At 40.9% G+C, this 16,054-nt stretch overlaps 1 protein-coding gene across 1 annotated transcript in view; it reads left to right on the top strand.

Moving 5' to 3' along the window:
* The window catches only part of akap9 (A kinase (PRKA) anchor protein 9), a 66,128-nt gene that overhangs the window by 2,347 nt on the left and 47,727 nt on the right, over positions 1-16,054 (top strand). The window contains exons 2-4 of the mRNA XM_085791461.1: positions 8,839-9,117; positions 13,861-13,905; positions 14,816-14,878. Coding sequence (XP_085647587.1) covers positions 8,839-9,117; positions 13,861-13,905; positions 14,816-14,878 — 387 coding nt within the window. The remainder of the gene's footprint in view (positions 1-8,838; positions 9,118-13,860; positions 13,906-14,815; positions 14,879-16,054) is intronic.

Raw genomic sequence — 16,054 nt, 5'->3', positions numbered from 1 at the left:
TGCCCAGGTCAGCAATGCATGACAATAAACATGTGGTTCATTTGTCCCCTCAAGTTACATAAACCAACACAGCTTGGACACACGCGCTGTTCTCCGCGGCACCGCAACGAGCGCTTTTTTTTTCTTTTCTTTTTTTTTTTTTAAATTAAGCTCCGGTAGCGACCGGCTAAACTACGGTAGGATACTGTAAACCAGCGCGGATCCGGTGTGTTTATCAAAGCTTGTCCGCCGTGCTGAGGCACCGGGTCGGTTTGAGCTGCGTTCAGGCTGCATTAACTCCTCAGGCAGCTCCGTGTCGGCGGCTTTTTGACTCGTTACTCACCGGTCGTCTGTGTGTTAGCGATGGTACAGCCTGAGTCCCGTATAGCTACAACAGGTAACAGTGTTGTCTCTTTTCACCTCCTCTCCCTCTCTCCCTTGTGTGCTGCAGTGCGCAGCGCTGCACACGTTTACACAGAGATCTGCTACATTATGTCGGCTTTGCTTGTTTACATTTCACAGTAAAACTCCCATTGAAAAGGAACGATTAATTGCAAGTAATTTAATTTAATCGATTAAATTCTTATCGACAATTAATCGATAGTCAATTAATTGTTTGCATCCCTACTCTCCTCATTGGCTAAAGGTTGTAGGATACAAGGAAAGTTTTCTCCTCGGCTTACAGCAGAGCAGAGTGACTGACAGACCCGTGTTTCAGACCAAACACTCTATAGAAGTGATTACTGTCGGAAGATACAACGATTTAAGACTTATATTAACACAAAAATATCGCTTACTTCTGCTTTAATATTCACAGAAGTATTTATCACTGCTGTTATTAACTATTCCTTTCTGTCCAAATTACAGTTTTTTTTCTAGCAGTGTTTGTCTACAAACCTCATATAGCTAGTTACTGACATTATAGTAAAAGTTGGTTTTGAGAATCTTGCTTTCAAAAGGTGCTATAATGCAAACGCTTGCCACCCTGACACTGCAGAGACAACACATTTAATATGCCGTGTCAGGTGTGTCATTTGGTCTCTCCTGGATTCACAGCGGTCCTGGTGCTCTGGCTTTTAGGTTTGCACAGTGGGAGAGACCTTCAGAAAGAACATCTCCCTGGTTATAGCATTGGCATTTTGGTTTATAAAGGGCCCCTCTGTACTGCAGGGGAATTTCGCTGCTGTTTTCTTCACAGCACAGTGTCGCCATGTTGTCACAAGCAAAGGAGAAACTACGACATGTAATTCCCTTGGAGAGCACATTGACAATGGCTTGTAGGGGGCATCCAGGACATTATTCTTGTGATATGTATGGAGTCACTTGGCCAGCTATGGGCAGAGTTTGGATGATGCCAGGACATGTCTTACTTTTGTCCTTTCAAAATTTAAGAAAACTGGTTTGGAGTCTAAAATAGATAATTACCCTGCATATTTTGCCTCACATCTTTTACAGAAATTGTTTTTGGTTATAATAGTTTAAAGGAAATATGATCTCTGTGATCGTTTGATGAGCAGTGGACAGCGACTGTGTTTTTTTTAATCAGGCCTACTGGGAGCTTCAGTACTGATGTTTGGAGTGAAGTTAAAATTGTCAGTCATCTATTGTATTGCATGCCTGAAACGATGTGTATCCCGATTGAGTCACACCAGACAATGAGTAAAGCGCAAATAGTGGGCTGGTGTGTTTGCAAGCTGCAGATGTATTGTTCTTTTCACTTTTCTTTTCTCAGTGCCTTACTGGCATCCTTCAGCTTCCTCACTTGGGACTCTGTTCTTGAAAACACCCATCAGTGCATTTATAATGGCTGTATGGATTTGTTCTGTTAGGTTAGAGAGATCTCACAGGCTCAGATACTCTATCAGTCAGTCAATCAGTCTGTATAAATCCTTTTTTTGCTACTTGTTTTGTTGCCACTCTTTGAAGAAATTGTATAAAATAAGTTTGCTTTTTTTGACGATACATCAGTCCTGGTCTGTGTGTCCGTCAGTCTGCCACACCCGGATGTCACTTCAGGTGATAACGTGTCCATTTGCTGTTCGTGCATGTTTAGAGCTGATCGTCTCAGTGGGGAGGGCAAAGCCGTGTTTGCTTAATTTGTCTTGGATGCAGACGTGTCTCACAGAGGATTGCATTGCTTATTTTGTTTCTCTGCTTCTCTGATGTGGTTTCTGAGCACAGATTAAAAGTATGTTAGTGTAGCTTTTTTTTTGCCATTATAATAATGGGCTGGTTTGTTCTCCACACATCCTCCTGCAAAACGAGCATCAGGGGAGTGAATATCTGATACTCAGTGTGTGATGTTTCTGTTTGTGCTGTTGACTGTGATGCTTACTGATACTGCTTCCATACATAACATGTCACAGCTTTAAACTAAACTTTTATAGTAGTACAAGCTGATTTTCTCAGGGTTTCCAAATAAGGTCAGTGTCACTGTCGGGCGCTGTTGGAGGTTTTGAGGACAGCAAAGGTACAAGTTGATCTACTTAGCCAAGGCCTGATTAGTTAATCCTTTAGGTGACTAAGCAAGAACATACTCTGTCTGCATCACTCTATGTGATGAATGGACCGTGACCATCAGGGTTTATTAACTTGCTTGGATGATGGAGAGTTTTACTTTTAGGCTATAGCAGTTATCACCTTTCACGCCACAACAGAAAACTGAACACTTCTGAATCTCTTGTGTTGGCACGTTGTGCTGCTTGAGAAGGGATTGCCAGGTGATTTAATTGAATGTGATGGTCTAACAGCTGCCCAGTTTTAATTAGCCACAGCCCAGACGATGACTGAACTGAATTTTCTGTGCAGTTCTATAAATGCTCCTGATGATGAAGCTTTTAAACCCCTTTTGACGTGGGCATAGTATAGTTTTCACTTGATGCAATGAACAGCTAGCATCTTGCAGAAAGCTATGGGCAAGAAAGTAGATGTAATCTGAAGATGCTGTCACTCACCACATCTGATAACTACTTAAATCATTACCATGCAAGAGGCTGTCTGGGCTTCACTGTCAGTACGGGTCAGGACTGGTGTCTGTTTGCAACAAAATAGCTCATTCATCACAGCTTTAAGCCAATAGAGTGCTTTGTTTAGATTTAACTCTTGGGACCAGAAATGGTTTTTTGCAGTTTGTTGAGTCTTTCGTTTTGGTTTGTTGGGTCACACACTACAAATTTCATGCCATTCTGGTCATTGTCAGTTCACAAGCTTAAAGGGATAGTTCAACATTTTGGCAAATTGGCCCATTGCCATAATTGCTATAGTCATAGCAGTAGGTTCGTTACCTTTAATTGTAGGTGTAAGCTATTTTTAGTACAGCGGAGCGCAGCAGCTGGCTGCTCAGAGCTACGCTATGGAGGCTAAGGGAATTTCTTGGTTTCCCTCATTAAACTCATCAAATACAAAATCCCAAAACTCCACAGCGCTTTTGTAGACAAGTTGTGAGCTGCACAACCACCACGCTATGAGATAATGACGGAACGATACGAAACGGAGCCGTTTTCGAGGTAAATTCATGCAAAACCGCTGATGCGCGTTGCGTTCAGGGACAGTTTTTCAGCAAGCAGTCTCCGTATTTACCCTGTATTTACCTCGAAAACGGCTCCGTTTCGTATCGTTCCGTCATTATCTCATAGCGTGGTGGTTGTGCAGGTCACAACTTGTCTACAAAAGCGCTGTGGAGTTTTGGGATGTTGAATTTGATGAGTTTAATGAGGGAAACCAAGAAATTCCCTTAGCCTCCATAGTGTAGCTCTGAGCAGCCAGCTGCTGCGCTCCGCCGTACTGAAAATAGCTTACACCTACAATTAAAGGTAACGAACCTACTGCTATGACTATAGCGATTATGGCAATGGGCCAATTTGCCAAAATGTTGAACTATCCCTTTAACAATATTAAGTCATGACTGTGTTGTAGATCAGCTGCAGTTTATTATGGATGGAAATGTATTCTGTTCAACCAAAAAGAAAAACACAACACAGAATTGCTTCTTTTTTTTGTTTGAGTTAAAAATGTGAAATTTAGAACATGCAAAAATCGTTTTACATGCTAGATTGAAACCCACTCACTGAGCTAGAGAGGGACTGGATCTTTTTAATAGAAAACTCTTTTCTCCAGAGGCGTTTCTCTGTTGCTCACAGGACTCGGTCTTCTCTGGGGTTTGTGAAGGAGACTGTGCCTGCTGTCATTAGGGCGGATGATGGTGCACAAGCACATCTCTGCAGAAGCTTTAAGGGTACTTAACAATGATTGTGGCTTAAAGTTCATGAAAACGGGTTGTGCAAAATAAGAGTTTATTAATTCAGAGAGAAAAAGGGTGATTTATGAAACTGCAGAGGGGATCCAACCATGAAAACAAACGTCTTTAAAAGTTAATCTGGGAAAGTCATTGTGATTTTTAAAGTACAAACCATCTTCTCTGTTGTGCAGGTGTTGTCTTTGCATTGCTTAGGTTAGCACATTATTGATTAGCATCATTGCTTTTTTAATCTTACACAATGTCAGTGTGAATAGGAATTTTTGTGTTTTATTTTGACACAAAAAATATGAAAATAACAATGATGTGATTTTTGTAGGGGTCTATACAAACCCCACTACATTTGGGGGAAAAAATCACAGTGCTCCATTTCCATTGTGACACATTTTACCTTCATCAAAAAGTTACAGTGCTTTTGGATATTGCCTCGGCCTTACTGTGACTTTGATACTGTTTTGGTTGTTAGTATTTTGAGACTCAACCGTTTTCATTCTCTGTGGAGAAGCCTGTTCGTGACGCAGCTCCACCTGCTGTGCTGTCAATGAACCAGGTGGGGCCAAAGAGAAGTAGCTTCCGTTGCCGTTGTTTTGTTTTAGGACTGTCAGCTATTGTCACTGGGAATGTGTGTGTTGTGTAAAATAGAGGATTTAGCCCTGAAGTATCCGGGTGTTGACTAACACACTGCTGCTGGCTCTGTCATTGGCACATGACATGGGAGGCTGTGATCCGGTGCCTGGAGAAGAAGCTGCACTGCTTTTTTTTTTTTTAGCAGTGTTGGGAAACCTCTAACAGTATCTTATAGGCACTGATCAAAAAATAAACTATAGACCTCCGATGTGTGAATGAATATTGCTTCACATGTACAAAACTACTTCGATAGACTTGTGCTTTTTCTCCTCTGGGAAGATCTTTTAACTTTTTGTATGTCACCAAATCACAAATACATAAGAGTTATTGGGCAGCTCTGTTTCTCAGTTATTATCATAGATAACATAAAATGGCAATTTTTCCCACAGTTCTGTCAAAACTATTTCTATATGATTTATGCTAACTGACTGACTAATAACCTAAAGATCAAGATGCTAGTGAATCACATTGTGTTGGCTGTAGGAGTGGGCAATGTGAATGTTCAGTGAAATCAAATGGAAAATTGTTTATGACTAAAATATTCAGGGTGTGATGCATTTCAATCTAATGTGATCTTATCTAACACACTAACAAATTAAGGTCCTTCATCACTGATTACAACAAAACCCATAACAGGAAGCTTTATATACAGTAAGTCAGTGATATTGTTGTAATATCATCTTCTTACTGTGTTTTTGTATAATATTTTATAAATTGTCCATCTGCTTGTGACATAATATAGATGTACATCAGTGCTTAGTCTGACAGTGCCTTACTTGTTCAGTTAATACAGTCTTGTCATCACTATTTAGTGGCTGTCACCACCTGAAAATCTAACAGTGTGAAGTGGATGTTGTTGTTTATGCTGTTAGTCAGCCGCTATTTGACACATGGAAAAAAAAAACCCAAATAGCTTGTTTATAAAATAATCTTGTGTAAATGTTTTCAGACAGCAGATGGTGGTACACCTACGTAGTCTCTGCCTCCCAGATGGTGATACAGCTACACACGCTCCGTTCCTCCATATGCTCAGCCAGCGCTCCGGTCTGCAGAGCCAAGTAGGGCAGCCCGCTATGATAAACATCTCAACCAAAGAAAGGACTGAGGGGTTCCCTAGACTTCTCCAAAACTCAGGGTGATATGTGCTGGCAGGTCCTCCATTATAGCTTGCGTGTTGTTCTGATTCAGTCATAAATGAAGGTCATCCTTGTGTGTTTTTTTTTTTGTCAGTGTAACATTTGTAAGCCTGACATTCATTCATATCTCACGCCGGGTGCCCTGGTATTTGATAGATAAAGCTCTTCTGAACATACAGATACACGGCGGGTATATTTGGACCAGGGGTGGAGCATGCGTGGAGGTGCAGAGGCACAGATCAAGAGGCCTTTGAGCTTTTTAGCTGTGAGTTGTAGGTGGGGGATGTGATCACGACGCCCACTCTCAGCTCCGTCGTGTTGACCTCTTAACTTTTTGTACAGCATCACCAAACCAGACCTGTCAAGAAAAAAAGAAAAAAAGTGCGTACTGTTGTGCTGGCTTTGCTGCTGCTGCTGCTGCTGCTGCTGCAGGAGTGGGGTTTGAACATTTTCAAGCTGAAATGACCAAGTATTGCCAGCTTCTCTCTGATTTCTCTGTGATAAATAAAATCCAGATCTGGGGCGAAGGGACTGTCAGTGTCAGTTGAATAAAGCGTTATGAAAAAGTTATGAGAATACCACCTTCACCTTGGGCTGTGAGACATTTTTAAAAGACGTTGCTATAATGGTTTTGTACATGTATCAGAATAATTGTTGTGCAGCCCTGAGGAAAAGTATAGTCGACAGTACACCGCCTCTGTGTACTTTCGAGTGTTTACTGAAACGCACCGTGTGTCGGTGAGGCCTTTCAAAGGTGTTCAGTGCTTCAGCTTTTCAATAAAACATTTTCAAACATGCTGAAACCTTGAAGTTTTCCTGCAGAGGCATTTTCCAGACAGGTGAGCACTGAGCAGGCATTAGCGCGGTATCCTTGGCAACAGCCTATCTATATAGAGATGGTGGTCCATGCAGCACCTGCGGTATGACACCTGCACCCCTGCTGTCGGCCTCGCTGAGCTGACTCTGCCACCTCTTCTCTGTCATCCGTTGCTCATACATAATGGATATCTGGAGTGCTGAGAGAGAGAGGGAGAGTGAGCGATACCTCACGCCTCGTCGGAAATTAGATTAGTGCCGTGCGTGCTCATGTGATGCCTCATAATTATAAGTGTGTGTGTGTGTGTGTGTAAGTTAGTTGAGCAGGTTATTCAGCAGTAACAAGATGTGAAAGGAACAGGAAAATACTTGTGTTTCCTCGAAAGACCTTGGTGCTAACGAAAGGAAAGTAGAAACAATCTTAAGAAGTACACTTTCTATGTACACTCCGACATTTCCTACATTTCAACATATATGAGGGATAAAGTTTTAAATATAGATGAATGATGAATACTTATGTAAGTGGAGTTGTCCTTTTTAAGAAAAAAAATCCCAATAACTTTTTTTTCTCATCACTTTTAGTCTATTTTTTCCAAGTAAACCAATTGAGAAATCTATGAGCACACTACTGTCCTGTAAAACAAAACATCAAATTAACTTTTATGTTTTCAATTTGGGTGGTAGATATTGGTATCCAGTGGTTAAACGGGTATTTCAACATTTTGGCAAATTCGCCTATTGCCATAATCCCTGTAGTTTTAGGAGTAGGTTCATTACCTTTAATTATCGGTGCAAGCTGTTTTGAGATCGGTGGAGCAGAGACGTGAGCTGCTCAGCTAACGCAACGGAGGCTAATGGTATTCCTACGTTTCCCTCATCAAACTAAATACACAATCCAACAACTCCAAAACGTTTCGTGGACAAGTTGTGACCTACACATTCGCCACGCTATGAAATAATAACGTATAATTATGTAACATTACGACACATGAAGCAAATACCCGGAACTACTTCGCTTTTGAAGTCACTCCGTCAAGCAGCCATGTCGGGAATGTAGTTCTGGTTACGTATTTACCGCGAAAACAACTCGTGACGTTCCATTATTATTTCATAGCGTGGTGAATGTGTAGGTCACAACTTGTCCACAAGAGCATTTTGGAGTTGTTGGATTGTGTATTTGATGAGTTTGATGAGGGAAAGCCCGGAAATACCGTGCGCCGTGCCCCGCCGATCTCAAAACAGCTTGCACTGATAATTAAAGGTAATGAACCTACTCCTCCTGAGACTATAGGGATTATGGCAGTAGGCAAATTTTCCAAAATGTTGAAATATCCCTTTAACTGGATGGATTTTGGCGAAAGAATTATAGACTGCTATTGATACCAATCAGCAGATCTGGTACCATTGTGGAGAAAAATAAATAATTATATGAGCTCTAATCCCTAATATGAAGCCCCTATACTCTCTTTGGTAGAGGAAACATCAATGTTTAATGTTTTTTTTGTGCTGAGTAAAAGAAAGAATCAAGTTTTTGAAAAAAAAGATAACCAAACATGTTAATGGCTGTTTGAACAGATTGTTGCCATAGTTTAATCCCTTTAGTCAGGATTAGCACCTGGCACAGCAAGAGGCATGTGTCGGGTCATATGGACACAGGGAGGGAGGATTCGCTCGGAACAGGGAAGACGCCTTTTTGGGGCACATGATGTTTCGCTTGAGTTTCACCAAACTGTTCAGACTCAGGGTAGGTTGATATGTTTCTTGGAATTTAATAGAAATATTAACTCTGTAGGCAGACTAATGAGTTGTGGTTATTGTGAGGCGATTCTTTCCTAGAAGTCTGAGCATTAGGGTCAGGTAATCAAGCGGCAGGATGGAGGCAACGCCTGAGAATACAGACCTGAGTACTATTTTAAAAGGACGGGCTGCTTAAGTGTTTGCTAATGCATTTTTACTTTCAGGGATAACCTTTTTGAGGTATGAATTAAATTTTCATCTTTAACGCTTCCTGTTTTTCCTCTCCAGCTGGCTGAGTACCGGCAGAGAAAAGCTCACGCCGACTCCCAGAAGAAACAAAAGAAGAAAAAAAAAAAGAAGACGGCAACAGACGACTCTGAGGGAGATTCGCAGGGACGGGTGGAGGTCGAGCCGGACCAGTCTGTGGGAGGAGAGGAGGTCTCAGGCGGAGGTCAAGATGGGTCACAAGAAGAAGGAAATAAAGCCCCACCCACCACGGAGTTCACCTTCGCTAGAACGCTGCGCAGCGGAGAGACTGTCAAGCACGACCAGACCTACACCATAGAGGTAGACACTTTACACTTACTGTTGGAAATATTGATACGTACTGAGTTCATGTGAATTTGCTTTGTGGTATACATAATATACATCGTTATATAGTGTAGCTATAATACCATAGACTTGAGCCGTAAATCTGGGCTGCTGCCATTTGTCAATAGCTCAACATGCTCGTGATGACATTCAGTTAGTGAGCTGATATAAAAAACAATACTGTTACAGCTGCAGGTCGTGTGAAACAAAAAAAAAATTACCAGATGCCATGTAGGAATCAATTCCCTGGTCTTTGCCAATTTGATGAGAAGAATCAATTTCAGTCTCCAGTTGAATGAAAATCAGAGGCTTTTTGGCCGTTGCACATCCATCTGTCCTGTTCCCGTGAACTCAATGTTTCAGTAACGCTTTAAATTTGGTTCAAACATTCACTTGGTCTAAATAAATGAACTGATCAGGTTTTGGTGGTCAAAGATCAAAGATCAAGCCCACTCTGACAAAGCAATGAACTGCAGATAGACAGGTTAGAATGACTATCATGGGTTCACTATGTATACAGTGTTTGCCCTAGCTTTTTTGTCTTGGGGGGTGGGGCGGGGCGGGGGTGAGTCCGTTCCATCCAAACTAACTTACTGTATATGGACGTATAAGGGGAAAAACGACACAGCTTCAGTTTTATTCTGAAAGACAGGCGCATCTGCGATTCCGCGCCCCCGAAGCCTGCATCGCATTCATGTGATCGGTTTTTGAGGGTGAGTGCTGGTATTTAACAATCAGATGGCAGAGGGAGAACAACGCTGTTTGGTCGACCCGTCTGCAGCTTCTTACTGGTGCTTCGGGTGGAGGGCTCCAACTGTTTTGGACTAGTCAGACCAACAGGTCCACTCAGGCTGTGATTGGCTCCCAGGTTTCCCGTTTTTCAAGGAGGGCGGGGGCTCGCCAACAGAGCGGTGGGGGAAACACTGCTATGTACTGCTAGTTTCTGATGACTCAAGGTTCAGTCACAAAGTTACAATGTGTGATATCTGGTTATAAATCTTTCAGTAATTGCACTATGTGCTTGTATCTTTGAAGCTGTGCTTCATTTCTGTACTTTCATTCAGTTTTCTATTTTTATTCTGGAGCTTTTAGGTTATTGGGTTGTCTCTGAAATGAGCCATTGAAAATGAAGAGTTTAATCAATGAAGAGAGTCCAGGTAGATGGAGCCGTGCTGCTTTATCTTTACTGCATTACTGAGTGTTGATGCTTTAGTGACAGTTCAATAAAAGATCTTTTCTCCTTTTTTTGTATCTCTAGTGGGAGCTGAAGCTATTTTCCTGCTTCAGTCTGCTTTGCCACTTCTTCATTCCCATTCTTTCTAAATCTCTTTCATTCATTTCTAACGTCACTGTATCCGACCAATCAGCTGTCTGCCTACAGTCCTTGAGTCAGCCTCGGAGACTGCACTTTGAATGAACCGAGTTTCTGTCCTATAGAATCTGGAAACCTCAGTAAACGTCACTATACACTTTCACTCGATCATTCTTTACTGAACTGGTACTGGAACTTTTTGAAAGACCTTCATATATTTCGAGATAATGTTGCACAGCACAGCCAATAATAAGCTTTTACACTCATAACATACAGATTGATTTGATAAATATCCCTTTAATTTTTGTCATTAACAAATTATGGCCACACTCTGTGGTCTAAGGCTTATCTGTTGATAAGGATGCAACAAGATGCATATAGCTAACACACACATTAATACAGCATATCTGCAATAAGCCTGTTTAGAGGTAATTTACTTAATGCATTTATAAAACTTCAGTTTTGATAGGGACTTGAGCCAGACTTCAGCAGAGATACTTTGTTTTTTTGTTGTTGTTTTTTTTTACAATTTTTCAACCATTTTTGTGAAAAGTACACTGCAGCATTGTTGGGTGAAAACTTGTTCCAAAGTTTTGGTGGCTCTGGGAATTTGGTTGAACTTTCAGCAGCCTACTTTGTTGTCCTTTTACATAATACATCATTGATGGATACCTTCATCCACAATGCCTTTTGAAAGCGGACCCAAGATTTAACAATGCATTCTGTGAATTTCATGGTCATAAAACTGCATCCACTCCCTAAGACCTGCTTCTTGTGATTTAAAAAGTGGTCAGTCAAATGTATGTTTCTTCTCCTTCATAAAAAAAACAACTTCCTATCTGGTATGTGGGCTTTGCAAACACGCACGACCTTCAAACCTGCAACGAATTCAGCAGATAAACTGAAAAGCCGGAGCCTGAACATTCACGCTCTATAATGATTCTGATAAATAAACATTCAGGCATCAGCCATCTCTAAAAGCGAGACCTGAGGGCCCTTGCACATTTTTTTTAATCATCATTCGAGCCCTCTCAGTCTCTTTCATTGGCTCCGCGCAGCCTCTCTTTCCCTGAACCCACTGTACATTTGATGCAGTACAAGCCCACAAAACTACCGGTCGCCATGGAAACAGACAATTGCCTTTAAACAGGCTGAGATGCGTCGATCCGCACGACCAATTCCTGTGGCCTTGCAAAACCTTTCAGCAGACCCTAAGGTTCTCCAAGGTGTTTTTATTTGTTTTTTTTTCCTTCACCCTGGACCGACCCTCGTCCGCTCTGTGACAAAAGACTGCGGGGGATGCTGCGTTTCTCTGATTCGTGGATACGACTTGATATGCATCAATAACAAATGAAAGTTATGAATTTTAAGAGACCATACCAACCAGCATGTGTGAATTATTTATGCAGATAGATAATTTAACTGTTAAAATTAAACGCTTAGTCTCCCCTGCGTCTTTGTAATTTTTCTCCTAACAGTTTTTTTTTTTTGCTCTTATCCCAGACAAAACGGTCACGGTGCTCGGCTCTCTGCTGCTTTCTGTGAGCATGAAAGGGTTGCTGTGGAAACACAACATGGATCAAAGTTTTCCATACTGTCAATAGAGTCTTTCACAGGCATCTTGAAAGAGATAAGAATTGAAAGTACAACTGTGTTGACTCATTCATGCCTGCTAGACATCAGCATTTGCAAGTAAAATTCCCGACAAGCTTGACAGAGGTTATTATAAAATGCAAACATATTAGAGACAGGGTTCAGTAGCAGTATCTATCTAATTTAGATCCAGTATCCAATGAACCTAACGAATCTGAATCTTTTCAAATCTATCTAATATTTTTCATTCATTCATTCATTCTTCCGTTCATTCATTCATTTTCTATGCTGTTTATACTGCACTAGGGTCACAGGTAAGCTGGAGTCTATCTCAGCTGACTTTGGGCGAGAGGCGGGGTACACCCTAGACAGGTTGCCAGTCTATCGCAGGGCTAAAATATTACAGACTCTGTAGATATTACACTCATTCACACCTATGGGCAATTTAGAGTCGCCAACTAACCTAACCTGCATGTCTTTGGTCGTGGGAGGAAGCCTATCCAAGCTACAGTTTGGGTCGGTCTTTTGAGCTAGAGTTGACTGAGAGGGCAGAAACACTACAGACTGTTGAGAAACTATACCCACAACTACAGAAGGAGAGGAGCAGAATCATTAATAAAATACTAAGTAGGGCTGAACGATTTTAGGAAAAGATCTAATTGCGATTTTTCTGGCAGATATTACGATTTCGATTTGAGTCGCAATTTTCTTCAGATCAAGCTTCAGTGTGATATTCATAATGTACAGTAACATTTACAAACATGACAGAAAATTACATCATACCATTAAAACATTAAATGCCATTGCTCTAATGCAATGTTAATTTCAACACTGTACAATTAGCGCGATATAGCGCATTTACCATTTATTAGCGGTCAACCGCAACCTATCCATGGGCCCGTGTCCCGTGTCTGTATGTATACGTGTGTGTGTGTGTACACTGGCACGCATGCGAGAGAGACGGCAGGTGGACGGGCTGACTGACAGAGATGAGAGATGGTGAAACACTTTTTTTCCTGTTAATTAATGGGGTGTAGTGGAAAAGAGCCAAGACTGTCTTGACAACAGATCCTGGGTCGGTCAGGAGCATTGCAAAAAATCGCAGCTTTTGCGATCACATGATCGCATTGTCTAAAATCGCAATTTCGATCAGAAAATGATAAATCGTTCAGCCCTAATACTAAGCAAACGATTTTCCATTGCTCATTGTAAATAAAAAGAAATAAAAAGTTTGAGAAGACATTTTATACCCTCAGAACTTCATAAATCTCAGTATTTTAGTGACTGGGAATTGGATCAGACTACAGAGCCAATACCGAGTCCTATCGCTGAACTAGACTTATAACCCACTTGCTGCAAACAGTTTGAAGTAAAGTTGAAGTTCTTCAAATCAATGAAACCTAGTTGTTTCTCTTCCGTTCCGTCCCGCACAGTCTTTCAATTTATGATCTAAGAATTGACCCGAAAATAGATTTCAAGGATGGCCGTCATCAGTCTGTGGGAGTGCAAACGGAGCCGCGTGGCAGAAGTAGGTTAGACCCACATTTGAATGCAGAGTGCCTTCTGAAGTAGACTGAACATTTTAGTATGTGCATTTTATATTGCATTTAAAGATATCTGGAAATATGAGGAGGACCCTTCTCCATTTCACAATAAAAGACCCCAACAACTTAAACTGTTTTCAGCTGTTTATTTGTGGTTGATGTGATAATCAGTAATCTGTCTTTGTATTATGATAGAAATCACTTCTTATCATCTGCTAGTTTTTTTAATGCACAGTATTGATGAAATTGCTTTACTTTTTTCTATTGCAGCCGGAGAGTGAAGTGTCCACTACTGCTGAAGATTATTCCTCAGAGGTGAGAATATATATCACTATCAGAATATATGTATATATATTCTAGTTTCATGGTAACTCAAATAGTTTTTTCCACCACCAAGTTTACATTTGTACACACTGCACCTTTGTATATGACTGCGAGTGTATCTGTGTGTGTCAGAGGGGGATTTATCGGCTGTGGCTGACTTTCTGTTTTGGAAAATCCTCATTATGAAGCTACCGATGGGACTGTGTGAAGCCTGACTGCTGCAGAGTGTGGTTTGCAGAGTGTCATGGACTGAGGAAGATTTAACATGTGGCTAATTGCCTGCCCTTGGCTGTCACATTTATTTTTTTGATATTTACACGTAGCTTGTTAAGTAGTTTGGCAGCGTGTTCCCGCTGTTTTCTAGAGTGGAAGGAAGCCGGTCACTGCAGTCAGTCCGTTTCATGGCTTATCTCATCATCGCTGTCCGTTGAGTCAGCTACTTGACAGGCGATAACAGGATCATGTGCTGGTAGAATTTGTATTTGGTGCATAAATAACTTAACCTGGTCTTATACTGTGTCCCTGCTGGCTGCTGTGCCCCCTCCCACCCCCACCCTGCTGACCGTGAGCCAGTCAAATGAAACAGTAAAATTCAAAAGCAGCAAAAATCTGAAATTCCTAAAACTCTTCTTCCTTATTTGCTGATGTTTAGTTGCCTAATGACACTTGACACTAAAGGTTTTAAAAGGTTGTTAAAGTAATACAATCTAAAACATCAATGGGAAGATGATGATGATTATCATAAATATGACTGATGTGATTTTATACTCTCAGTAAAACCAACATTTAAAATGAATCATACAAATCATCAGACTTGGTAGAAATCTGCCCTGGGATGATTTCTGAAATCGTCGCAGTTTCCAAACCTTAACTTCTCACTGACAGCATTGTGAATTAACAGGTAAATGGGTGCCATGATGTGATGACAGAGAATCTAATGATGTCTACGAAGGATTTTATCTGGGTACAGTAATCCGATCAAGCAGTTCTTTTGGCTCTGCTTTTGGCTTCGCTAGAAAAACCCTCTGACTGCTAGATTTGACTCTCAAATCTCACTAACCATGCCTGTTTTATGCTGCAATTAACCTGACTATATACCTCCATTGTGTACATGTAATGTATCGGAAATATATGGTGTGGGGAAATTGAAGAAAAAAAATGTTCGTGTCTTGTAAATTCTCTTTTTGGAAGCACAAATGGGTCAGGAGTTTAGGCTTTAACGGGGCTTTGTGACATTTTAAAGGCGTAAATTATCTCTGAAAGCTACAGGAGGATGACGTGAAGGATGGTGAGTGATGGAAAAGGAGGGAGAGGACAGTGAAGTGTTTGCAGGAGAGAGGATGTTACACAAAGACTGTCTCTTTAGATTCACTGAGGTGATATTCGAACAGAGGATGACAGTGAGGTTTAAGGGACAAGAGGATTATCCAAATAGGAACTGATCTACAGAACTCAAAATATATGAGTGCCACCATAACTCACTGTAAAGTTTGCTTTCTTTATTACAGTATTCAAATGAAATTAATGAAACAGTTTTTTGTTTCTTTGTGTGAGAGGAAGTAATTATTTCCCATGTGAGATACAGCGATCTGAGAGTATTTCTGCTCCCCTGTCAATATTCATTGATTTTTGCAGATTTGCGACATTGAGTCTGGACAGATACTGTTTTGCTTTCTCATGTTAGTGAAAGGGAATCTGAGGGGCAGAATTACAGCCACAGTGGGAAGTGTTGAACTTGGAACAAAGTCTTTCCTGTCCTGAGGTTTCAGTCCAATAAAAAGTGTATTTTTTATTAGGAGCATGATTTTATGTTTCTTTCTTGCAAGAAAGAAATCCTTGTCTCTGATTTCCCATGAGTTACTGCAAGAACCCACAAAAATTATATCTCGCTCCCATTAATCAAATCCTAAAAAAAAAAAGAAAAAAAACATAAAAACATAAATGTAAAAAGAAACAGAGCTTCAACCAGATGAACGAGCAAATTGACTGCTGCTCGCGTCGTTTATTCCGCGGTAACACGTCTCATATGTTAGCTCATCTATGGCGTGAAGAACTAAGGCTTCCGTAGATGCACTTTTAAAGGTTTTAGGTCAATTGAATTACTTTGTTTGCAGGATTTCTATGCAATAACATAGTATAT

The sequence above is a fragment of the Trachurus japonicus genome, chromosome 11 (assembly GCF_045865225.1).
Source record: "Trachurus japonicus isolate A0001 chromosome 11, Traja_1.0".
NCBI lineage: Eukaryota > Metazoa > Chordata > Actinopteri > Carangiformes > Carangidae > Trachurus > Trachurus japonicus.
This window is presented reverse-complemented; position numbering and strand designations above follow the sequence as displayed.